At 40.2% G+C, this 27,060-nt stretch overlaps 3 protein-coding genes across 4 annotated transcripts in view; 2 read left to right on the top strand and 1 right to left on the bottom strand.

The window, feature by feature from the left end:
* Positions 1 to 5,307, top strand: part of btbd7 (BTB (POZ) domain containing 7) — a 103,286-nt gene extending 97,979 nt beyond the window's left edge. For both annotated transcript variants that reach the window (XM_061968906.2, XM_061968905.2), the window contains exon 11: positions 2,587 to 5,307. In XM_061968906.2, coding sequence (XP_061824890.1) covers positions 2,587 to 3,345 — 759 coding nt within the window. In that variant the 3' untranslated portion in view covers positions 3,346 to 5,307. The remainder of the gene's footprint in view (positions 1 to 2,586) is intronic.
* Positions 5,308 to 9,610: 4,303 nt separating this feature from the next.
* Positions 9,611 to 19,915, bottom strand: LOC133611777 (putative E3 ubiquitin-protein ligase UBR7). Its single transcript, XM_061968904.2, has 11 exons — positions 19,609 to 19,915; positions 19,273 to 19,406; positions 19,119 to 19,179; positions 18,558 to 18,653; positions 18,432 to 18,485; positions 18,256 to 18,361; positions 18,057 to 18,169; positions 14,118 to 14,306; positions 13,875 to 14,031; positions 13,720 to 13,781; positions 9,611 to 10,158 (listed from the first exon to the last, which is right to left on the bottom strand). Exons 1-11 carry the CDS (start codon positions 19,726 to 19,728, stop codon positions 10,075 to 10,077), a joined length of 1,176 nt encoding a protein of 391 aa, XP_061824888.1. The 5' UTR covers positions 19,729 to 19,915; the 3' UTR covers positions 9,611 to 10,074.
* Positions 19,916 to 21,131: 1,216 nt separating this feature from the next.
* Positions 21,132 to 27,060, top strand: part of itpk1b (inositol-tetrakisphosphate 1-kinase b) — an 83,870-nt gene continuing 77,941 nt past the window's right edge. Inside the window, exons 1-2 of the mRNA XM_061968912.2 lie at positions 21,132 to 21,450; positions 21,843 to 22,003. Of these exons, the coding sequence (XP_061824896.1) occupies positions 21,909 to 22,003 (95 nt within the window). The 5' untranslated portion in view covers positions 21,132 to 21,450; positions 21,843 to 21,908. The remainder of the gene's footprint in view (positions 21,451 to 21,842; positions 22,004 to 27,060) is intronic.

Here is a 27,060-nt window from a genome sequence, read left to right as displayed (position 1 = left end):
ATTATAGCTTGTCACGATCATGAAAATATTTTAATAATGAAAAAAAAAACGATTAATGGGTCGCAAAACATGCATGCAAATTCCTGAGCTTGTGACAGTGAAACAGACGGGAAGCGAATGAGTGAAAAAAGACCAAGTCTACTTGGGAGTTTGGGATGCCAAATTCAGGTTTTTGTCCGTAATGTCCAACAGTCAGAAAGTCGTCCTTTGGTCCATTTCAGCTGTAAATAACAATATAAAAAGAATAAATGTCAGTGTTTATCTCACGCTGACAACACCAACACATCCGCTTCAGTGTCAGCATTAGCATTCTGTTCACTCGGATTGAGGCTGATAACTACACAAATGACGTTTCACAGACTACTTTTACAACATGTAATAAAGAAAATAGTAAATATTTGATGTAATTTACCTTTGTTCCACTTGTGTACTGCCTCCTTTATTTTACATTTCTCGAACACAGTTTTAGAATTGTAAGCAGCTGAGGTCATTCCTCAGAGTATGGCTTAATACTTTATATTCCTTTGTAAATATGTTTGAAAGAGTCCGTCCACTTCTCGTAGCATCACGTATCGAAACAAAGTTTGTAAAAAAAATAATAAACAACATTAAACTGCATATAGTTTAAAGACATACGGCTGAGTAAAATGATTGCAGGATAGTTCCACTGATCAGCGTTCTTCAGATTTCCCACTAAAGTTCCTGCAAGTTGAAAACAAATTTTGTTCTTCTTTCTTTCTATTTCTAAGTTTGTTGTAATAGAAATACACAAGAAATGGGAAATAAACAAGTTGTTTGATTGTTTTTTTTTATCTAACTTCGATGTTTAAAAGTTCCAATTGCAATGTTAAATTATACGATGAATACAAGTATTGTATTTGATAGGGTATACTTGCATTATTATTATTATGTATTATCATTTCATCAGTGGTTAATTTGGTCTCGAGATAATGTTGACAATAATATCATTTATCGACAGTAATTTATAGATCAGTATTTCGTCCAGCAAAACTTGGTATTGGCCCAGGCTTAAGGTCGTATTTACTCATACAAGACAAACTCAACCACTTTCAGTATTTTTAAAACATTTTTCCAACGTGGGTTTACTTATCTTGGTTCTGAACTTGGTCATCTTGTTCCGCCTTGGCTGGCGACATTGCTTGTTAGTACTAGAAATGTTGAAGCTAACATTAGCTCCATGCTTGATTGATTGATTGATTGATTGATTGATTGATTGAGACTTTTATTAGTAGGTTGCACAGGGAAGTACATATTCCGTACAATTGACCACTAAATGGTAACACCCGAATAAGTTTTTCAACTTGTTTAAGTCGGGGTCCACTTAAATTGATTCATGATACAGATATATACTATCAGATATATACTATCATAATACAGTCATCACACAAGATAATCATCAGGGTGTATACATTGAATTATTTACACTATTTACAATCCGGGGTGTGGAGGGGGGGGTTAGGTTTAGTTGTTTTCATCAGTCATCAACAATTGAGAACAGAGAAAGAGAGAGAGAGATCAGAAGGCATAAGAGAAAGTATCTACATTTGATTATTTACCTTTGATTATTAACAGGGTGTTAGTTTAGGGTTGTAGTTGCCTGGAGGTGTACTTTTATTGCGGTTTTGAAGGGGGATAGAGATGCCCTTTCTTTTATACCTGTTGGGAGTGCATTCCACATTGATGTGGCATAGAAAGAGAATCAATCATCAATCAATCAATCTTTATTTATATAGCCCTAAATCACAAGTGTCTCAAAGGGCTGCACAAGCCACAACGACATCCTCGGTACAAAGCCCACATATGAATAGAATGAGTTAAGACCTTTGTTAGATCGGAATCTGGGTTTAACGTGGTTAGTGGAGCTCCCCCTGGTGTTGTGGTTATGGTAGTTTGACATGTACTTCGGTATCAGGGAGGTGTAGCGGATTTTATAGACTAGGCTCAGTGCAAGTTGTTTTACTCAGTCCTCCACCCTGAGCCAGCCCACTTTGGAGAAGTGGGTAGGAGTGAGGTGTGATCTGGGGTGGAGGTCTAGAAGTAATCTGACAAGCTTGTTCTGGTATGTTTGGAGTTTACATTTGAGGGTTTTGGAGGTGCTAGGGTACCAGGAGGTGCATGCGTAATCGTTGCTGTAACATGTCTTGCGTTGTTGAGGTTATAGTTTGGGCTTCAAGTGCCTTGGTGGTAAGTTAAGTCTTCGTAATACAATTTGCACACAATCGTGCGTTTCTCCACGCCTTAATCAGGCTTTTTTGTCAAAAGGCACAATGCTTCCGGTGCATTAATGTCTCAATGCATTTTTTTAATGAATATTATTGGTGATTAGGGCTCAAAAACATTTTTTAATTAAAGATGATGTGCAGAAATAAAAATAAAAATTTAAATGCATATTTTTTTCTGTAATTACTTAGTCAAAATTAATGCCTTCAAGTCCTAGCCCTAATTTGATTTCTAAACTGAAATAAACTAAATCCAGTATGGTTGGGAATCGCGGTTTTAAGGTCTTCACCTGTTGTGTATTTGGATCATAAAGAGCACAATGACAAGTTTGGGTCTTTATTTCAGATGGGCATGGAGCCAGTTATGAGGGAGTTCATGCCTGACATTGCACTGGGCGTCTCCGTCATGTCCTTGAGGGAACAACACATGGCAGAGATGGACAGGGAAAGCCCTCACAGCCCCATGGCCCCCTCAGGCCATCACCTGCCCCATGGGCCCTGCCCCTCCAACCGTCACAACCACAGCCACGGTCCAGGACATGGACACTCCTGCAAGAGACACGCTCCTGAGCCCAAACTGGAGGTGCAAGCGGAATTCCCCGACCTGTATGACTTCTCCTGTCGTCCTTCATCTCCAGCCTCCACGCATCCTTTGCCCACATTTACAGGACCGGACCTCTACAGCCACAGCTGCACCCCTTCCGGACCCTTTACCCCCAACTATATTACTGACTCTCAGTCGCAGGGCCACCCACAGGGACGCACCGGGCCAGACCCGCTACGGCTTGATGTTCTCAGTATGACCTCTCAGAGGCATGACGGCGTTAGTCCCTCGGGGGTCCAGCCTAGGATAGGACACATGCCAAGGAGACGTTCAAATGAGACAGACCTGACTCACGGCTTAGGCCATCTGCGGTCCCCCAGCGGAAATCTGGACGGCTATGAGGAGAGACTGGCTGGACCTAGAGACACAGCTGAGGAAATGGTTCTGGGTGTGGAGTCATCAGGCCCAGGGTCTCACAGAAACAGCGTAAACGAGGACATGGCCAGAGACCGTAGGTCACCCAGCAAGCCTGACTACACTTACAAAAAATCTGCACTTTAATCCCAGCTATTGAGTTAAGTAAAAAAGGGAATGACTCACTGCCCGTTGTATTGAATGGTCAAGCACTAATTTGTGTGTGTGTGTGCGTGCGTGCGTGTGTGTGTGTGTGCGTGCTGAAGATAAGCAGAGGGGAGGAAAGGTGATCAGTTGCTATTTATAGGATGTGTTCTTTCTATCCTACCTCTGCCACACGACTCCATCCATCACGGTCAGAGGAAGAGATGTGCGGTTCATCTCAGTGCTGTCAATCACAACACTTCATGTAGCCCAGTCGCCAAGCGGCAGTCAAACAAAGACTGCATTCATTCTGTCTGTTGATAACAATCTCCATTTACAAAGAGCTGCACAATCTATAAAAGAGCATTGCGATAAAACCGTATGTAAATATGTCCGCCTGGTTTCTCCCATTATTTTTTTCTCTGTAGCGTCCGAACATTCTGGTTCTGGCTGTGGCACACAAAAAGCCGAAATCGGATCCGACGGGATGTAGGTCATCGGAGCTTGTCTGCCACGTTTAAGCACAGAGCGCTACCTGGTGTTTCCTGTAGTTTGAGCAGGTTCATTGCTGAGAACCAGCAGTGGATGCCATGGTAATCAACGTGCTGTTATCAAAGGGAGTAGTGTGTTATTGTTGACTTTGCTGCTGTGCGTCTGCGTGCAACATCACACTTGTAGAGATGTGGTGCCGATCTCAGTACTGTAGTCTCACTATGTACATATCACAGCAGCCCCCCTTTAAATCTAATGACATCAAGTTATTCATTCTTAAAGCCTTAACCAGTGCTTGGAATATTCTGTTTCAGCTACCTTTGATTAAATTCTCTATGATGTCATTTGTAGCGCAAACCCTTGTTAATTTTTTCAATTGACTGACTGTTTTGTTCTCGAAGAACTGTGTACATCGGGTTTTAGCATTCATTCAGTATAGCGGTCAGCAGCAGCTGTAGCTCCACAACCATGCAAATACATGACTGAAAAGCCTGTTAGCATGACTCTCACATTTTAAAAAAAATGTACATAAATGAAGCTCATCACATTTTAGTGGTTGTTGTGTTCATGCGACAATGTGTACTTTCTGTCCTGTCATGAGATCTCACTGCGAATGTGGTGTAAAGATTATGTCTGAGAATTAGTTCAAGTGTTACGCATTTGAGGCAATTTGCTCGATCTTGTAGGTGGTATTGGTTTTCATGTTTTTTTTCTTTATTGTACAAGAGGAATGCGAAGGGAATCTGAATGCATTTTTTTCAGTGGCTCTCCCAAGAATCACAGAGAAAAAAACCTTCAGATTCCTCAGTTCATGTTGTGTAGTTTTCAATTTTCCAGGACGGTTTTGCGCTGAAAAAAAAGTGGTTGTTTTGCTCTTGGCTGTAGAGAGGACAGTGCCTTCCCTGCTTGCAGCCGGCTTTTTATGGGAGACTTTCATGTCTATGCAAGCTCTTTTCTACCAGCTTACCAGCCTGCATCTGATAGTTGTAGCTCCTTTTGTGTGCATAGATGTTATTTAGCACACTTTGTTTTTAATTGACTCATCTGATGTTTTGATCTCTTGTGTTGGATTCTAGCAAGTACATTGTACTTGTATGATATCTTAGGAATCAATGTTTGTAGACTGATATGTTCCATTTAGTTTCACCGATCTATTTTTCTATTGGCGCCTCAAAAAGTTCGCAACAGTGGTCTACTTTGGCATCCTCAAAAATAAACTTGTTTGATATTATGAAATGAACTTGATGTTGAATTGTTTTTGTTGTGCGAAATCCCATCACATCGGCTTGCTCCCACTTCTTTATATGCCACCAGTGTAAGGTTTTTATTATTCGCATTCTCGTTCCTATTCTAATTGCTAAATGGGGGTTGTCCAAAGTCAGTCCTGGGGGTTATTTGCGTCCGTGTACCTTCCGTTCATTCTATTTCCAATTCTGAAACGCAAATAATAAAAACTAAATTAGGGCCTGTTTTTTATTTTTATTACCGTATTCTTCGGACTATAAGTCGCAGTTTTTTTCATAGTTTGGCCGGGGGTGCGGCTTATACTCAGGAGCGACTTATGTGTGAAATTATTAACACATTACCGTAAAATATCAAATAATATTATTTAGCTCATTCACGTAAGAGACTAGACCAGTGGTTCTTAACCTGGGTTCGATTGAACACTAGGGGTTCGGTGAGTCGGGCTCAGGGGTTCGGCGGAGGTCAAGACACACCCGACTCATCGTGTAAATAAAAACTTCTCCTTATCAGCGTATTACGGATACGGCAACAGCAGGAGTCACTGATTTGCAGGTGTGTAATTTGATGTGAGTTCATGCACTGTGTTGGTGTTGTTGTTTGAACAAGGTGATGTTCATGCACGGTTCATTTTGTGCACCAGTAAAAAAACATGGTAACACTTTAGTATGGGGAACATATTCACCATTAATTAATTGCTTATTAACATGCAAATGGCTCTTAACTAGTCATTATTAACTACTTATTAATGCCATATTCGGCATGGCCTTATTATAACCCGAACCCTCTAACCCTAACCAAATAACTCTAAATTAAGTCTTTGTTACTTAGAATATGTTCCCCATACTAAAGTGTTACCAAAAACATACAACTTTGTCTTGAATTTGAAAAAAAAAACATTTTATTTTTCACTAAAGAAGGGTTCGGTGAATGCGCATATGAAACTGGTGGGGTTTGGTACCTCCAACAAGGTTAAAGGGGAACATTATCACAATTTCAGAAGGGTTAAAACCATTAAAAATCAGTTCCCAGTGGCTGATTTTATTTTTCGAAGTTTTTTTCAAAAGTTTACCCATCACGCAATATCCCTAAAAAAAAAAGCTTCAAAGTGCCTGATTTTAACCATCGTTATATACACCCGTCCATTTTCCTGTGACGTCACATAGTGATGCCAACACAAACAAACATGGCGCATAGAACAGCAAGCTATAGCGACTTTAGCTCGGATTCAGAATCGGATTTCAGCGGCTTAAGCGATTCAACAGATTACGCATGTATTGAAATGGATGGTTGTAGTGTGGAGGCAGGTAGCGAAAACGAAATTGAAGAAGAAACTGAAGCTATTGAGCCATATCGGTTTGAACCGTATGCAAGCGAAACCGACGAAAACGACACGACATCCAGCGACACGGGAGAAAGCGAGGACAAATTCGGCAATCGCCTTCTAACCAACGATTGGTATGTGTTTGTTTGGCATTAAAGGAAACTAACAACTATGAACTAGGTTTACAGCATATGAAATACATTTGGCAACAACATGCACTTTGAGAGTGCAGACAGCCCAATTTTCATCAATTAATATATTCTGGAGACATACCCTCATCCGCTCTCTTTTCCTAAAAGCTGATCTGTCCAGTTTTGGAGTTGATGTCAGCAGGCCAGGGAAGCTAGGGTCGATATTCTTCTCTTGATCATCTTCGGTGGCATAAGGGACGGTGTGAGCCAAGACATCCAGGGGGTTTAGCTCGCTCGTCTGCGGGAACAAACTGCCGCCATTGCTTGCCGTGCTACCGAGGTCCTTTGTCCCTGAATTGCTCACACACTCCGGCAGATTCAATGGGGGTCTGGCGGCAGATTTCTTTGACTTTATCGTTGGAAATGCATCTGCTTTGAGTGTCGCAGGATATTCACACATTCTTGCCATCTCTGTCGTAGCATAGCTTTCGTCGGTAAAGTGTGCGGAACAAACGTCCAATTTCTTGCCACTTTCGCATCTTTGGGCCACTGGTGCAACTTGAATCCGTCCCTGTTCGTGTTGTTACACCCTCCGACAACACACCGACGAGGCATGATGTCTCCAAGGTACGGAAAACAGTCGAAAAAACGGAAAATAACAGAGCTGATTTGACTCGGTGTTTGAGAAAATGGCGGATTGCTTCCCGATGTGACGTCACGTTGTGACGTCATCGCTCCAAGAGCGAATAATAGAAAGGCGTTTAATTCGCCAAAATTCACCCATTTAGAGTTCGGAAATCGGTTAAAAAAATATATGGTTTTTTTCCTGCAACATCAAGGTATATATTGACGCTTACATAGGTCTGGTGATAATGTTCCCCTTTAAGAACCACTGGACTAGACGTATAAGATTTCATGGGATTTAGCGATTAGAAGTGACAGATTGTTTGGTAAACGTATAGCATGTTCTATATGTTATAGTTATTTGAATGACTTACCATAATATGTTACGTTAACATACCAGGCACGTTCTCAGTTGGTTATTTATGCGTCATATAACGTACACTTATTCAGCCTGTTGTTCACTATTCTTTATTTATTTTAAAGTGCCTTTCAACTGTCTATTCTTGGTGTACATTTCCCCCAAAAATGCGACTTATACTCCAATGCGACTTATATATGTTTTTTCCCTTCTTTATTATGCATTTTCGGCCGGTGCGACTTATACTCCGGAGCGACTTATACTCCGAAAATACGGTATATATTAGCCTGCTCAGTAGCCTTATGGTTAGAGTGTCCGCCCTGAGATCGGTAGGTCGTGAGTTCAAACAAACCCCAGCCGAGTCATACCAAAGATTATAAAAATGGGACCCATTACAACTCAGCATCAGGGGTTTGAATTGGGGGTTAAATCACCCAAATGATTCCCGAGCACGGCCACCGCTGCTGCTCACTGCTTCCCTCACCTCCCAGGGGGTGGAACATGGGGATGGGTCAAATGCAGAGGGTAATTTCACCACACCTAGTGTGTGTGTGACTATAAGTGGTTCTTTAACTTTAATATATGGCAGATTTTAAAACAAACAAAAAAGGGTTGATTTTCATTCAAATATTGTCATCAAATTTGATTTTGTGCTGTTTTCTTTTCATGGATTTTTATTTTTCCAGATAAAAACAAAAATCGAATTAATGTCCAAAGTGCAAAAATGCGCGATGACAAATTGAACCCATCCATCCATCCATTTCCTACCGCTTATTCCCTTTGGGGGCGCGGGGGCGCTGGAGCCTATCTCAGCTACAATCGGGCGGAAGGCGGGGTACACCCTGGACAAGTCGCCACCTCATCGCAGGGCCAACACAGATAGACAGACAACATTCACACTCACATTCACACACTAGGGCCAATTTAGTGTTGCCAATCAACCTATCCCCAGGTGCATGTCTTTGGAGGTGGGAGGAAGGCGGAGTACCCGGAGGAAACCCACGCAGCCACGGGGAGAACATGCAAATTCCACACAGAAAGATCCCGAGCCTGGGATTGAACCCAAGACTACTCAGGACTTTCGTATTGTGAGGCAGACGCACTAGCCCACAAATTGAACCGGAAGCAGTATTTGTATTATATTTTTAGCATAACGGTAACAATTTGTTCAGCAGGAGTCCTATTGTCGTTTTAAAAAGTGTCATTAAATAGTTGTCCAACTTTTGTTTCAGAAATGAAAATAGAAAAAATGGCCCGAAATGTGTTTTTTGATTTGCTTTTAAGAATTGGGAATAGAATGAACGGAAAGTACACGGACTCATTTGCAACTTGCAGCTTGTTGTTAATTGTCCCGCAGCATGTAAAGTGAACACTGAAATAAAAATGCGAAAAAAGATGAAATATTACAACACTATCATCAAAGTAGCTTGACCTACTGTACATTGAATTGATTTTTGGCCTCTTTTTTAATAAACAAAAAGCCCAATGCTATATATTATTAAAGTTTGTATGCTCTAAAATCCTAAATTCTCTCCCATATACTTAGCATATAGAAACACTGACATCTGATATGACCATTGCACGCCTGGTGAAGTTTCACAAGCTTCATTCTGTAGATTGTAATTAGATACATTTTAGACAATTTTTTTTACCTTGAACTTTTAAAATACCCTTTGGGATCTTTTTATAAATATATTCTTGAATTTCCTACATTTTGTGCAGTGATCCTAACTTTTCATTTCTTAATGAAAAAAATGGCCTATGGTGGCAATAGTGGGATAAATAAGGTTCTGCTGCAAAAAAAAAAGGCAACCAGTACCTTCGCATTGCGGTAGGGGGCGCCCGTCAACTCGTAGGTCTGATCTACGCGCCATTAAAACAGTAATCGGCATTTTATCGAAGAGTAAGCTATTGTAAAAACTTAAGGACTTTTAACCCAAAATATACACAATTTTGCAGGATGTGAACAAAGGTACACTGGTGAAGGTAAGAGAACACAGTACTGTACATTTAGTATCAGTAAGCTAGCTAAGGCAATATCTTCTGTACAGTGTGTGTTAATGATAGTAATATGGCACGGAAGTTACCGCTTGAATATCAAATCGAAGCCACTCTGGGTTCATTTAATTGTAAACGTGATTAAAAAAAAAAGTCTGACTCATCAGCCGTGGACGTCACCACATCAAATAAGGAGTCTCTGAGGAAACGACCTCCCATTATTCTTTACTAATAGCTCCAGCACATAGATCTCTCTCCATGTACACACGTAAGCAGCTTCATGTTTCAAGCATCCATTGCTAAAACAAAATTGGTCAGAAATGAACATGCATGAAATAGCTATTAGTCTTTTAAATCAACAACTACGTTTTTTCCAGCTTCAAGGATAGGCATAAGGCATCTTTAACAGAAACATACACCACAAATGTGATGTTTTCCACTATTTTTCTATCTTCATTGGTTGCAGCATAAACGCCCCCTTTATTTATTGGGGGGGGTGACAAATTCAGTTTTATTCCAACATCTACATGATGGCGACAGTACTGTGGACAGCCTTCCTTTGGTCACTGGTATCCTGCATTGGTTCTGCGTCTTTTTCTAGCCTGCAGCTCTTCAAAAAGCTGATGTACTGCTTCTGCAGTAACCACCTGAGGGAGACAGAATGCATCAGCTATGGAGCATCTTAACACAATAGACCATTTGTACAACTTTAGGGGCATTTGATTTAAATTTCACTCAAATTTCCTGGATAAAATATGCATAAAACATGCAAAACTTCAGCTCCGACAGCATCTAAAGCAGGGGTGTCAAACTCAAATACAGAGTGGGCCAAAATTTAAAACTTAACAAAGCCACGGGCCAAGGTTGAACAAATTAACCTTTTAATAGGGACCCAAACAAGTTTTGCATTGAATATTGAACAAGCAAGGCTTATATAACTTTATAGTGACATGCAAAATCGAGTTTCAAATAATAATAATAATAATTAAAAAATATCAATGGCATATCAAATACAATTTAAATAAAAATTGAATGCCTCTTTTCTATTTGCAGCCTTCTGAGGTAAATATCAACATTAACTTTTTCCACAGGTTAATAAATTTGAAAATAAAATAATGAATAAAACAACCATTCAGGATTTTAAACTGCTCAGTTTGCAACACACTGATCTAATCTGATGTGCCCAAGCCAGATACCTGGCATCTTTTCTTGGATGCTAGTTCATTAATGTCGGGGTTCAGGCTTTGAGCTGAGGCAACCTTCATTATCGAACGAAGGTGTTCAACAGTCATTATATCTCGTCCACCCGGACCACAGTCTTGGGGGCGTGCCTTTAATGCACTGCTTTTAACGTACTCTACGAGCTATCGTCACGTCCGCTTTTCATCCATTCTAACATCGTTCAGGCCCAGTCACAAGATATGTGCGGCTTCAGTACGCACACACGAGTGAATGCAACGCATACTTCATCAACAGCGGGACGCTACAAAATACACGCCCGCTACCACCAACCCACCCCCCCCCACCACACACACACACACACACATTGTAGCGTCCCGGAAGAGTTAGTGCTGCAAAGGGTTCTGGGTATTTGTTCTGTTGTGTTACGGTGCGGGTGTTCTCCCGAAATGTGTTTGTCATTCTTGTTTGGTGTGGGTTCACAGTGTGGCGTATATTTCTAAGTGTTAAAGTTTTTTATTCAGCTACCCTCAGTGTAACCTGTATCGCTGTTGATGAAGTATGCGTTGCATTCAATTGTGTGTGCGTGCAGAAGCCGCACGTGTTATGTGACTGGGCTAGCTTCCGTTGGACTGGCTGAAAAGCAGACCTGAAGATTATCGGGAGGGGCGCTGAAGTTTGGAAGACTCTCGGGAGGGTTGGCAAGTATTAGAATTAGCGGTGTAATAATGCTCATTGTCATTTCTGTATTATTTTTTATTTTTCGCTAACTGCTTATTTGCTATTACTTTTACCATCATATTTGTACATGTCATATTTGCTGATGTTGCTCTATTGTTGTTGTTGTTGTTGTTTGCTGTTGTTGTTTTTGTCTCTCTGTCTAATCCCCCTCTTGTCCCCACAATTTCCCCCTCTGTCTTCTTTTTTTTTCTCTTTCTATCCCCTCCTGCTCCGGCCCGGCTGCACTAAATGATAATATAAATACATTTAATAAAGTCAAATACAAATAAGGCAACAAGAGAAGTATCCTACACTTCTCTTTTGTAAAGTAAATCTGAACAGCCGACATGGGCATCTACATCAACTATATGATTTGCCTGAGAAGCTGGACAGGACACAAAAAAAAAAAAAAAAAAAAAAAAAAAAGAATTAGCGGTGAATGCGGTGTATATAATCGGCGGGCCAGCTTTAATGTTAATTTGATATCGCCTCAAGGGCCAAGTGAAATTACACAGTGGGCCAATTGTGGCCCGCGGTCCAGAGTTTGACACCCATGATCTAAAGCATTCACCTGGCAGGCCTCGGGTTAACTTCAGCCTACAAAATAAACGGCCTGCAAGTCTATTCTATTAACACTAGTATTTTATATAACATAAGAGATAAAAAACAATAAAAAATTGGAAGAAGCAAAGTCAACACTCTTTTTTTACTTAAAACAATGTTTGACTCTTGGCTTCTTTGTTAAATACAACAACTATGGCAATGGGCAGGACAACCACTCTGCATTTAGTTGACAAAAATGTGTCTTTGATTATTAGTTAAACTGTTAAATGGACATACTGTATGTCCATAGTGTTCAGAGCGCTTCGATTTTACCACATTTTGGTATGTTACAGCGTTATTCCAAAGTGGAATAAATTCATTTTGTCCTCAAAGTTCTACAGACAATACCCTATAATGACTATGTGAATGTTTTTTTTTTTAATTTTGCAAATTTGTCAAAATAAAAAAAAAAACAGCATAAGTATTCACCGCATTTGTTAGAACTATACGCTTTTTGTATTAGAAATAGGAAAAAGTGGAAGATGCATGTGCATGTACGAGCCAGTCTGCCCACAACAAGAGGATATTATTTGTGTCTATGACGTGTTTAGTTTTTACCCGCTGGAGCCATTTTTCTCTTCCTGCTGCCACGCACTACTATTAACAAATTAATTTGTCGATGAAAATGTTTTAAAAATATTTTTGTTGATTATGTCAACAAATGGTTGCACCCTACTAGTTACGGTGATCTTCAACACAAGTTGTTGTTCACAATATATCGTTTTTCATGGGGAAAATGAGGCGCGTCCCTGAGACGCATGGAGAGTGAGTTTACTGTGTCCTTTTTAGAATTTAATGCTCAGGGACGCGGGACGCCTACCCAGCAACATCACTGCATCAAACAGAGTTGTTCATCGTTCTGTGAACAATTAAACCACACACACACACACACACACACACACGTAATAAAGATGAATGGATTATCTGGTCGGAATGTGTGTAGTGTCCCAGCTCTGAAAGAATCCCTATCCATTTTTTACAAAGCCAATGTTTTGTGTGGGCACTTGGTTCCGTAGAAGGATATGCGAGCAAACAGACTACCGTATTTTCCGAACTTTAAGCCGCTGCTTTTTTCCCAAGCTCTGAACCCTGCGGCTTCTGAAAAGGTGCAGCTAATTGATGGATTTTTCTTTGCTAACAGATAAATTATGGAATGGATTAAGCGAAGAAAACAATGTACTGAAATGATCCACTATAAGAAACTGTTCAAATTTAAATGTTTAGAAAATACAAGGAAGAAAAATGCTGATAAACATATTGAACCTTTTTAAAAAAGGAAAAAAAATCTTATTCATTTTATAAATGTTGAATAAAGACATCAATGACTTTTCTGTTTTGTTTGATCGGTCGTTTTACTGTTGTGTTACAGGTAGCATTTGGAAACAATTAAGGTATGTAAATAAACATTTACAAAATCTTTCCATGTAAATATCTCATTTCGCACCATATCTGCGGCTTGTAGTCCGTTGCAGCTAATATATAAAAAAATAGTCTTTTCCTTCTTAAATTTGCGGTAAAATGGGAAAATGCGGTAGCTTGTTGCATGCAATGTTTGTCCGTACAATGACTGACAAGCATGCAAACTTTTGGCAAAACATTTCGGCGAAAACAAATTGTACAAAAAGCTGGGTGTACAAAAACGGAGGTAACACCGTATTCAAACAAGCATGTATAGTATTAGAAAACATACAAAGTGACATCCTTACTTTTTTTTCTGCAGCACATTGGTGAAAAAATGCAGTGATTGCTGCTGTCAGCTCTTTGTAGCCTAAAAATGCAAAAAACCCGATTAATAGGATGACACGCTCCACTGTAACCCCAGAGGAACATTACAATTACAGCATATCTATCTATTGCTCACCATAAATGAACTCTAGCTGCTGGACTCTGGTCATTGAACTCGTCACCGCCATCAGCGGGTGCTGCCCAAACGGCTCGTCCAGGCCCCTGTTCTCGTAAGCTAGAACCGAATCGGACTCGTCCATTAGAAAGTGCACCTGTGCAGCTACGTAAGCCCTCTGTGTGCATATGACAAACACATTAGACAACTATTCTGTAACAGATATGCACAAAACAAGCAGTATGTGTGACGACGGGGACCCACCTTGCAGCTAATGCAGGTGCACAGCTCAGAGCGCCAGCTGCAAGGCCAGAACACAGCACCACGTCTGGGTCGCTCCACGTTCCGGGCCTGGAGATCCTTCAACTTGCAAGCCGTCGTTTTGCTCTTTCCTGAGCTATCTGTCATTTCATCATGGCTCCTTTTACAAGGCAAGCTCCTGGTTTCTGCTCCCTAAGACAAGGCTGAGTTATAGCGTGACACCGCAACCGAGCAGATTCACCCAGTGAGGGCAAGATGATTGAGCGATGAAAATGAGCAGTTTACAGTAAGCTGCTGTGTGAAGCGGAGCCAAAGCTGTCTGCAAAGCCAGAGAAGCAGGGCCTTGTGGGTCACGTCCTCTCATTACCCAAAAGAAGGGCAAGAAATAGGAGCTCAAGGTCTGCTCTCTGGCTTGTGACATTGCTCTCTGGTGCCATCTGGTGGCTGACAGGCTCACCTCAGAGCAGCTGCCACATCAGACGATGACACAGAGCAGAAACACAGCACATCTGTGCCTTGTGCCACATGATACCACCATAACTCCATTACATAATCCTGTTTTTGAAGAGCATCCACATTACACAATAATCTAGAAATGGAAGATGTGCGTGCTCGGGCACAACAACTGTATATTTACAACTTCCTCATAAACATGTTAAACATTATTACCTCCACCAAGGATGTTATGTTCTCATAATCATTTGTTAGTCAGAAGAATCACACAATAAGTTGTCACTGTTTGCATGGGCCAATAAAGCTTCATTTTAGTCTGCATTTCTTAAAAACGTTCAAATTTTACATGTCACTTCCCAATCTCATGAAGTGTTGGGTGAGATTACCACAAGATCCTTTGAATGTATCACAACAATACATCCATGTAGTGTATGACAACTTGCCAAGGGCCCAGCAGTAATTGGTGAACGCTGCTCAGTAGGGGTGTCAAAATAATCGATTTTCGAATTAATCGCAATTCTTATTTGTAACGATTCTTAATCGATTAAAAAAAAACAAATTGATTTAATAAAATATGTATACTTTCTTTTCTTTTTTTAAATCTGTCCTGTCCAGCCACTCAGGCAAATCATATTGTTGACGTAGATGCCCATGTCTGCTGTACCAATTTATTTTAGAAAAGAGAAATGTCGGATATTTCTCTTGATGCCTTATTAGTATTTGAATTTATAAAATGTTTGGATAGAATTATATTTAAAAAAAACTAAGCATCTATCAGAGCTGTTTATCAATGGCAGGGGTGCCCATTACGTCGATTGCGAGCTACCAATCGATTGCGGAGGGCGTGTCAGTCGATCGTCAACCAGGCATTAAAAAAATAGACCTAAAAATTAGCGATCATCAATCATCACGAAGACTTCACTTTCGTCACTTGATTGATATTCACGGCACCCGAGGGTCTTGTGAGATGACGCTGGCTGCTGCGAGCTCATTAAGAAAAAATGACCGACAGGAAGGCAAAAAACACTTTTTATTTCAACAGACTCTCACGCCGTACCTGCCGTCAAAACTCTAAAGACCGACTGCACAGTTCCTATCTTCACAATAAAAGCGCTACTTCATCCTGCCTGCGCTAACAAAATAAGAGTCTCAGAAAGCTAGCGAGCACAAGCTAGCAAGCTACGGAGTTTGCCGCCAATTTATTTGTTGTAAAGTGTATAAAAACGAGTATGGAAGCTGGACAAATAAGATGCCAAAAACCAACCACTTAATGTGGTATTGCACAGAAAGGAGGATTTTTTTCTCCTCCATTTGAAAATGCGGACGTTATCAGCACCACTGTCTGATTCCTATCAATGCAAGTCATCAGAATCAGGTAATACACCAACTTATATTCTTGTCTTCATGAAAGAAAGAAATCTATATGTGTTAAACATGCTTGTATTATCAGTAAACACCTTTAACGTGTTAACAAAAAAGGAATCTTTCATAAATAAATAAATGTAAATTATATATATACATATCAATGAGGTAGATCCACTTGACTTGGCACAAATGAAAAGTAGCTCGCCTGCAGAAAAAGTGTGGGCACCCCTGATCTATTGTATGGAGGAATGTAGATAATCATAGAACTGGCACCCAATGTTAAAAAAAAAGAATTGATTTTCAATCGAAAAAAACGTTTTGAATCGAGAATCGACTCCGAATCGAATCGTTACCCCCAAGAATTGAATCAAATCAAATCGTGAAGTGCCCAAAGATACCCAGCCCTACTGCTCAGTATCATTGGTCGCTTTTTCTTAAAAATTGCAGCCGAAAAGTGTTTTTCAAGATAACTGGAGGAAGGCAGCAAGAGAAAGATTTGTTTTGTGGAGCTAAAGAACTACCTCATGGTCACTGCCCTTCACAAAGAGATGTTTTGTTCAATAAGTAAATGTTTCAATATTTGTCCAATTATAGCCAATATTCAATTCTTCTTTACGGTTTGCTGATAACCATTCACATGTACAGTAAACAGTTAAGGGAGGCGTGTCTCGATTCAGCTCGACCTCTGACCAATCGCAAAAGAGTATGCTTGGTCGAGGCGGAGGTTATGGAATCCCAGGAGGTTGGCCAAAGGTATTAGAATGCAGATTTTGCCTGTACACAACTTGAGATTCATGCAGTATTTTATTAAAGGAAACTTACTATAGTGCATCACTGGGATCAATATTATTGAAATGAGCAGAATAGGGCCTCTTCAAAGTTAATTTAAATATGGTGGATGAAGATGGCAAAATAGGTACAAAAGACTAAGAGGTTGTGTTACAACATATTAATAATTTAAAAAAACAGCTATTTCCTTATTGTACATATATTTCCTTTCTCAATACAAGTATATCCAATGTTCTTAATGTATTGTTGGTGAGACTGCTCTACATCAGGGCTTTTGAAAGCGCCTTCCCCACAGAGGCGCCAGAAGATTTAAGGCAAAACAGCTACTTTTGTAGTGTGCCGTTTTCTACAGCACTGCGATCAATAAGTGGGGTGGTGTTATTGTCAAGATGACGCCATCGTCTAATATGCAAAATTGGTCATTATCGATGTGCGTGTCATTTTTTTTAAAGACAAAAAAAACATGAATATATTAAAATTCCAGGCCTTATTTTGTTATTGCTGCAGCCTAAAATGGCTGATTTCACTGCAGCATTTTTTTTAAACTTGCAGCGAAAGTTTCAATGTTTAAGGCTTATTTCTTTCAGTAACATCACATTCATTTGTGATTTTATTAATGTGTAATTAGTAGTTTGAGTGTTTTTGTAACCCCCCAAAAAGCACAGGATTTCAACAAATCTAACAATTTAACTTAAACATATTCAAACATGGGCTTCACGGTGGCAGAGGGGTTAGTGCATCTGCCTCACAATACGAAGGTCCTGAGTAGTCTTGGGTTCAATCCCGGGCTCGGGATCTTTCTGTGTGGAGTTTGCATGTCCTCCCCGTGACTGCGTGGGTTCCCTCCGGGTACTCCGGCTTCCTCCCACTTCCAAAGACATGCACCTGGGGATAGGTTGATTGGCAACACTAAATTGGCCCTAGTGTGTGAATGTGAGTGTGAATGTTGTCTGTCTATCTGTGTTGGCCCTGCGATGAGGTGGCGACTTGTCCAGGGTGTACCCCGCCTTCTGCCCGATTGTAGCTGAGATAGGCTCCAGCGCCCCCCGCGACCCCGAAGGGAATAAGCGGTAGAAAATGGATGGATGGATGGATATTCAAACATGGGCAGATATTTAGCAGCACCCCTGAGGCCTTTTCGGAGATGCCTGAATTTGCAAAAGTTATTCCCAAAAAATGTCACAATAGAATTTTGAGAGAAAGTGATAGTTGCAAAAAGTTGTTAGAATTGGTGGCGGCGTTGTGTGGGGAATGAGTAGGAGCAAAAGAGGGTTGCAACTACAATTCTAAAGGGGGAAGATTCAGTCAAAATGATAGTAGTTAAGTAATGTTTACCTCCTGTTTCTTGCACTCAAGACTGGTGGAAGGTGCTTCATTGGTAATTGCACCTGAGTGTTGGAGTCTTTCTTCTCCTTCTACATCAACCTCTTCATCCTTCTCAGACACAACTGAAAAGCATAGAGGTATATTTACATTCACTGTGCAACATGTTTGCACTTGCTGTCTTTGTCCCAGACGTCTGTAAGAGGATTACCTGCAAACTGAGCGGCATACGTCCACAAGAAAGGAGCTTTGTTCATGCAAGCTTCACATACCATCTCCAGCAGCTCCTCAGGCTCCACCATTGTGCAATGTAGATGCTGTTGATTCAAATCAAATGTGATCATATAAACGTTCATTAAGCGAATGCAAACACAGCTGCCATTTTACCCGAGTGTGAAACCAATCCTCGCAGACGACACACTGTATCATGTCATCGTTGACCTGTTGAGAAATCACCAGTTATGAGTTTGGTGGATCGCATTTTTGAATAAATCAAATGTGATTTTAGAGTACCTGATCATCTGGGTCTGGATATGGCCGGTCACATGTGCAATAGCAGCCAGAGAAGTTGTGACTATAAAGGTTTTTCACGTTTTCATTATCTTTGGCCTGTCAGTGTAGAGGATGAGCATGGTCAGCCGACATACAGCGTTATGATCTGTATCAAAGTATCTGCTTTTATATAGAGCCTGTATCTTATTGAAACTGTCAACAAAGTATTATTTTAACAATTAATGTCAATAAGTGTTAGGTCTATATTTTCTTTTGTTTGACTTCAGCTGCATCACAAGCAAACTCTACCATTAAACTCAAAGACTCACACTGCAGTTATCGATCGCTACGTCCGCCAGCAAACTATCCAGGGCGAGTTATCTCTGCTGCCCTGGCCAGCAAGGCGCACAGACTATCATTCATTTGTTCGTAGGTGAAGCAATTGCATTAATGAACGTTTCTTTGTATCTGTCTTTATTATGTGCAAGGGCTGTTTGTATTATCTATATGAGATTCCATTGTATCGTGCAAGTGTTTGGTTTATGTGACACATTAAATTGGGGAGAGGAAAAAAAGAGTCACCGGAATGAGCTGACACTGGAAATCCCTAAATTTGTTGTTCCCACAATCACAGCGAAAATTTCTGTGTAGGAAAGAGCAGGGAGAGAAGGTTAATAAACAAATCACCACGCCATGTTGATTATTTCTCGTTACACATGTTTGCCTTAGATTGTACCTTTTGGTATATAGTTCAAATATATCGTGCCCATCATGGCACTTGTTGGCACAGGCGAGGCAAATGCCAGCAGGCTCTGCAGCATTGGGGGCGCATGTGTTGCATGCAAACACAGCCTGCCTCTTCACATAGCCCTGCAACAACACACACAGTTGGACTAAGCATACAGCAGAGGGTGGCCATCATCCACTAAACTATCACTTTGACATGCTCAATCATTTACACTGCATGCAATTTTACCACCAATCGATATTTTATGAAATGCTCTTGTTTGGGAAATACATTGGTGGATGCACATTCCTTTACTTGCATATGAGACAAAGGGCATGTTCTTACCCGGGAATAAGAGCAGTTTTCTGGGTCACTTCCGGCCAACACGCACAACGCTTTCTCAAGATCCTCCTCGTTTGCAAGCAGGTCATCGCGTTGGGGCTCCGGTGTGTTTGTCTCGGCCATGGTGGGAAAGAAAAACGACGTTAAACGAACGCACAATTAGGAACAAAAGACAGTAGTTTGAGTCCAACAATGTTGTAGTTCCGGGCGGGAGTTTGGGGCAAGGACCGCGCGGCGGAAGTGACGTAACAGTATCTACGTTCCCATCAATCCGGACGTTTTTTTTTTCAGTACTGTTTTTTTTTCAGAAACCATATATTTTAACAATTTGTCGTTTGATTGTGTTTTATGGTAGCGTTTTTAACAATTATGTATGATCGGCGAATACGTTGCAAGATTTGGCCAACAGAGGGCGCTACCGTTACTTGGTTGTTAATAACATGGTCAACATTGGTTTTGTATGAGTAATACAGGATTGGTTATTTCAGGAACAATAATAACAATGGATCACAGTAATACAGCACTGATTTAAAGCACAAGTTGTGTCTACGAATGCCGTTGTCCAGTGGTATAATGCACAATGCTGTGTTGTTTTTTGTGCATCTAAAACAAGGGTCCCCAAACTTTTTGACTAAGGGGCCGCATATTGGGTTAAAAAAATTTGGCCGGGCTGTATATATATATATATATATATATATATATATATATATATATATATATATATATATACATATATACATTGTCTTTATAATCCGTTTTGTCATTTAACATCAATTAACATTGATGTTCATCAACATTTAACATTGTCACAACAATATGATTTGCCTGAGCGGCTAGGAGACACCAAGAGTAACAAGCGGTAGAAAATGGATTAGAAAGGAAAGATTAAAAAAATAATAATAATACACTTTTTTTTAAACTTGGGACATCCTGTGGGTCGGATTTTGGATGCTGGGGGGCCGGATCTGGCCCGCGGGCCGTAGTTTGGGCACCACTGATCTAAACAATTGCAGTTGTTTTAGCAAAGCATTTATGTGTTTTTTGGAAAAACGCTTGAATTGCCGGACTATATCTTTCTTTGATTGATTGATTGATCGATTGAAACGTTTTATTAGTAGATTGCAAAGTAAGAGAATATATTATATGAAACAGTACAGACCACTAAATGGTAACATCCGAATAAGTTTTATAACTTGTTTAAGTCGGGGGCCACGGGTAATCAATTCATGGTAATGCGTTGTGCAAATAATTTCAGAATTATTTGCAATACCAAAATGCGCATTGTGCTTTTAAATAGAAGAAAGTTCGACAAAGGCCCACTACAATCTACAAGTCTACGTCCCTCATCATATACATGAGCTTGGACAACCGGAACCAAAGGCTGAACTTCTCTGCCCACATTTCGCTGCCTTTAAAAGCGATGGGAATTTTGACAATATCCTTGTAAACAGACCAATTGGGATACTTTATCTTGCGACATATTTGCCTTTTTTGGTGCAGTCTTGAAGAGAATAATGTATTGATAAATAAGGTTGACGTAGCTGTCGAATGTTTGTGGCCAAAGTGTAAAAAGAAAGCGAGAGTAGTAAAAGATCGTATTTTTCGAGTTGCTCTTGGAGGCATCACCAGCCTCCTGAATCCTGGGTGTGTGCAGGCAGCAGAGCCCGTAGACAGGGGGAGAAAACACCAGCAACATCGCAACGTGAGTCCAGCTGTGCCTGTCATCTGTCACTTTGTCGGGAAACTTCTTCCATTGCACAATCGGGCGGGCTAAGAATGGCGAACTGCCCGAGCTAGTTCCTGAAGAGGACCTCCATTCAGGGGTGGACTGCCAAAAACTGCCAGGTTAGTTAGCTCTCCACGGCGCCTCGTCAGTGAGCATTATTAACAGTCCGGCTACTTGTTTCATGTTTGAGCGTGTTTACATTTTATACATTCGACATTTAAATATTTGTAATACCCCTTTCCGTGTCTTAATGTCCGTGTCGCTTGGTATCGTTTTGATACCAAGCTAACCCGCTAACGTTAGCCAGTGAAGTTAGCTTGGAGGGGCGCTAGTATTGCGATTGGCTGATGCTCCACATTTACTGTCATGCTTACGAGCGAACAGCCGGTGTTGTGTTGTTATGTCATGTTGTGTTGTGTCCGTTGCACACTTGACACACGCGTGTGCGTAACACAAGCAACTCAGTCGTGCGGTTGAACAGTGGACATACTTGAGAATTCCTGATTTTTAGGTTGATCCCTCGCCCAGTCAGTCTGTCACATCCTTGACGTCCGGGGGATCCAGGACCTCTGTGGAGATGCAGACCTTCCTAAAAGGCCGCAGAGTCGGCTACTGGCTCAGCGAGAAGAAGATGAAGAAGCTGAATTTCCATGCTTTTGCAGATTTGTGCAGGTATGTGACTGCATGCATTCCCACCCTTACCATTCCTGCACATGAACATAACATTCTATTCAATATGTGCAGTATTACTGCCATTCTCTGTCCATGCATGCTCTCTGCTGTGCCAAAAAGATGTGTTTTGTTAGCATGGATGCCTTGGGGGAATACCCAAGTAGAAGTCAAGCCCTTAGTTGGCCAAAGGTTGTGTTTGTTATGTCTTGGGTGAGAGCTTGTTGGGACATGGAACTTGGAGCAAGATGAAGAGTGTGTGTGTAATTAATTATGTCATTGCACAAGACCTAGAAAATGTGGTTTAACTGTATCAATTTTTTCTTAAAGGGGAACTGCACTTTTTTGGAATGTGCCTATCATTCGCAATCCCTATGTCAGACAAGAACAGTAGGGGTGTAAGGATTAGTTTTAACAACGATTAGATTTTATATTTGTGGTTGCTGATACGGTTCAGGGACAATCTCGTTGTTGTTTTTTTAGAACAATACGATCTGAAACGAGTCAGTGAGTTGAAATCGATTCAGTAACTTTTTAACAAAAACAATAACCAGTGTGACTGTGAAATACATACTTGATACTGGATACTGCAGATAAAGTTTCATAAATTTCTGTTATTTCTTGTTAGGTAATCAGGTATAAATTAATTATAGATACAAACAATCAAGTAAATGACAATTAATGGCCAATGCAGTCACATCTTATTTGAATAAAGTGCAACCAACACTTTAGGTTGAATTAACAAGAAGAAACCCTTGCCCACATTTTCAACATTCAAGAAATGGTCAATGAAAGTACAGTAACCAACATTTTAAGAGTTAAATAAAGTTCCCCAACCCGGACATACAGTATTTGTTCTCCGCCCTGACGTCGCCAATGAGGGATAGCATCCCAGGTGTGTGGAAACATGTTTTCCCCCTCATCCCTGTTGACAGTTGTGTAGTATTGGCCCCTCACTTCCTGAATAGCCTCCTTGATCCATGTATTGTATTTATTTGTTTTACATTAAAGAATTTCTCCTTGTGCTCCGGAAGTCGGCGGGTCGCCGAAACTTTCTCCGCCGTAACTTCCGTTGTGTCTTTTGTGGCTTAAAGTTGTGTTGCGGCTTTATATTGTTGTGTCATGTCGTTTGTCTTTGTTGTTGCTTTTGCAGTCATGCTATAGCTGAAAGTTTTTGTGTTATAATTAATGATATTGTCTTGTGGTGTTTGTGTTTGTTGTGATCTTTCTCGACCACCGTAGCTATCCACCTTATTTGTTTTGATGACATCACAAGCGAGCAAATAGACCAAACGTTTAACGTCCTTATTTTTAAAAGTGTTAAACTTCATATGAAGTCTGCCGTTCTTAAATCTAATGTTTTCCTTTTTCTAGTATCGATAAAATCGATCGATTTCCTTTTTAAAAAGATATTTGCTTGAGGCCTATCTTCAAGAAGGCAAACTTGCAGAGCAAGGTCTATACGTATGTTTTGGACCGTAGGGCGCACTAGATTACAAGGCGTACTGCCGATGAGGCGCATAAAAGGGGTCATACTATGATTTTTTTCTACATTTAAATAATTCTTTGTGGTCTGCATAACATGTAATGGTGGTTCTTTGGTTAAAATGTTGCATATAATGTTTTTACAGACCATCTTCAAGCCGCTTTCTGACCGTCTCCTCAGGATGCGCTGTTTTGTGGGCAGTCTTATTTACGTGCTTCTACTTCAACAGCGTCTTCTCCCCGTCATCTATGTTGTACGGGTGTAGCGTGTAAGGACAGGAGTCGAAGGAGGAATGTCACAAAATGGAGCTAACTGTTTTAACTGCATTCAGACTTTTGCTTAACTGAGCGGTAATTCATCATCCGTGGCTCACTTGTAGCAACAACACCGGAAATGTGTCCCGTGAAAAACTGTCAGACCTGAACGCTCGAAAAATAACTTAAGTTCTGTCGGTGAATTATGGAAATCCACTACACTAGTAGTTTTTAGCACTTCCATATCGAGTCTACTGACAGATATAAATGAAAACTTTACGCTAATTTATATTGGAAATGGCAATGGCGAAGGATGCATATGCATTTGCATGTACGAGGTAGTCTGCCCCACAAAAAGAGCATAGAGAAAAAGAAGGAGCTTATTGACTACGGCGTCAACACAGACTACGATGGGGGACTCGTGCAAGTTTTTGTGACTTATGCCGATACCAAATACGCATCAGCAGGTACCAATAGGTAAGAAAAGTTGGTTTTGGATAATATTGCAACAAAAAAATAGGTGCCATTTTGGGGTCCTAATACATGCAGCAGAATAATAATCGTATGTTGAAGCACAGTACATCTGACTATAGTCGCCGTAATGCTCCGCGTCCCATTAAGTGGTGTAACATTTTGACAGGTTTTTGAGCTCTGTGTGTAATGTTCTCTATTTTCAATGAAACATCAAAGTTTTGGGCTTGTATTGCTAGCGTCATCTTGCAATCCACATGTATCACTTATGTGTGACTGCCATATATGATCACTTTTATCATTACACTATGTACCAAAAAAAAATATCTTCGGGGTCGGTAAACTCAACCAGAATTAATTTGTACTTTCGGCACAGGGTTTAAAGGACATACTGTCGATAGTGGGCAAATTAAAAGGATTTCAGGTGTGCCTTATTGTCTGAATAATACAGTACTTCTGGTAAATTTAGGAATATAAATTAATCTATTAATACATCGATCAATCATTACACCCCTAAAGAACACATACAGTATGTTTTGTTCTTTTTTTTCATGCATTCTAATTTGTAATATTTGGTTTGTTGTACTCTTCTTACAATGCAGATAATAGGATAAATATCAAATCAAATCAAATCAACTTTATTTATAGAGCACATTTAAATACATCTATTTTGCCCGTAAAACCCTCTAAAAAAACATCCACAATGTTGATTGAAGCAAATGAGGCACTGTTGACTTAGTCTTAAAGGGGACCTATTATGCAAAACCCACTTTTCTTACCTGTTTTTGTGTATTTGGGATCTGCATAAATTCGAAATTAAATCATGGAGGCATGGCGGAGATATTCATAAAACAATCTTGCCTTCCTTCGTACTTCCTCCAAACAAGTCGTTTGGAATTTGTCCAATTTATGACTTTTTTCCCCAGTTGTGCCGTCAGCGAATATCTCCATATATGGTAAAGATTTGCCCAAAGAGCTTTGGGCGAGTCCGCCATTGTAGTCCAGCGCTGCAGTTAATAGGTTCCTTCTATTTCTCCCTCCTCTTGTTGTGGGGCAGACTGGCTCGTACATGCTTATACATCCTCCGCTGTTGCCCTTTCTAATACAAATTAGCGCATAATTCAAACTCTGTCAGTAGACTCCATATGGAAGGGCTAAAAACTACAATGAGGCTAGAGGGGAGAAAACGCAGTCGGAGTGGAGGCACGAAAATAAGAGCACCCGCAAAACGGTGCATCCTGAAGAGAAAGCAGCTTGAAGACGGTCTGTAAAACAACACAATTTTGACCACAGAAGCACCATTACATGTTATGTAGACCACAAGGAAGTGTTTTAAATGTAAACAAAACCCCATCATAATCTGACCCTTTTAACTAGTTTGCTGTTTTACAAAGCCCAACCTAAAGTTAGCTATAAGATGTTGGGCTACATACAAACTTGTGCTTAATGGCATGGAAACAGGAGTTCAGAGCATTTAAAGTATGTTTATTTTCTTTTCTTTTTTTTACTTTTGTCACAAAGTATTGGATTGAACAATTATAAATGATTACTCTTGATGCAAAACACGGATGCCATTAGTATTGGTTGCCTTTATATAATTATGTATTTTTTAGATTATAATAGATTGTTGATTTTTACACTCATAGTCAAACAATTGCTCATTTTTGTTGCTCTTTAATGTTTGTTTTAGCCTAGTTTAGTTTACCCATTCTTTAGCAGTATAATAAATTATGTAAGTTGTCATGAAGTCCTGTGTGATTTGACCTTTGGATAAACTAACCCACTTTGTAACTTATTACTATCATTGAGAGCATACTCAAGTACTGTGTTTAAACTATGATGGTTGTCAAACATTAAAAAGAATGTGAATAGAGGAGAACAGTTCATCAGGAGGGTTTACTGGTTGTTGTAAGAGCCGAGAGGGATGTTGCCTCACTAAAGTGACCGATTGAGCCAGCACAGATTACTAAACTGTAATCCTCAAAACATTTTTAATCTCTTTTAAACTCCCAAGCAACCACCAATTCTCTTTCTGGATCATTGCCACCCACTTTATTCACGATCAGGACCGAGGGTTGTTATCATATATATCTGGTTTATGACACCAATGACTTCCAATGTTTGCGGATAAATAGGTATGATCAAAATAATATCAATCTCACGTAGATTCCCGAGCCATTTAAAGAGATAATAAGGAAGCCAGTCATGTGATCGCGTGACTTTGCGCTAGGAACCACAGAGCCCTTCCCCATCAACAACAGTGCTAATCAAGCAGACTTGTGAGAGCCAACAGAGATTACTTTTGGAAAAATTATGATCCAGAACCTTATATTGTTAAGCCCGAACACAAAGACAATGAGCAATACGTTTTAGAAGCCGACTGCTACCCGACGGATGCAGCTTTATTGAAACACTAGCATCTGCAGCATTGCTAGGTGCTAAACATACAAACTAGCCATTTTAAACCATAATAAAACAAACACTTACTGTAATATGTTCGCTCTTGCTAGGATGCCGACCGACGGGTAGCCCACATAATCCCGTTTAGATGAAAAATTAAAGTTCCTGGAAGAAGCGTATTTTGGGGTCTTTTTTGCCATCTCACAGGGATGTGAAAATCTACCAGCCTGTCAGACCATGGCCACATTTGTCTACTGCCAGGTGAGAGATGCATTAATTATAATCTAGAATTTACTCTTAGCAAGTTTGAGACAAAGCAGAAGCAGCTGTCAACAATAGCAGTGTAAACCAGCATTAGCTCACTGATATCAATGCGCTGTTAAAATGGTCCATCTGCGTTGGCGCTTATAATAACAATATCACTCATATTTGGTAAATTTTTAGGTCAC

Source organism: Nerophis lumbriciformis, linkage group LG08, assembly GCF_033978685.3.
Source record: "Nerophis lumbriciformis linkage group LG08, RoL_Nlum_v2.1, whole genome shotgun sequence".
Classification (NCBI taxonomy): domain Eukaryota; kingdom Metazoa; phylum Chordata; class Actinopteri; order Syngnathiformes; family Syngnathidae; genus Nerophis; species Nerophis lumbriciformis.
The sequence above is the reverse complement of the archived record's forward strand: the minus strand, read 5'-3'. Positions and strand labels throughout refer to the sequence as shown.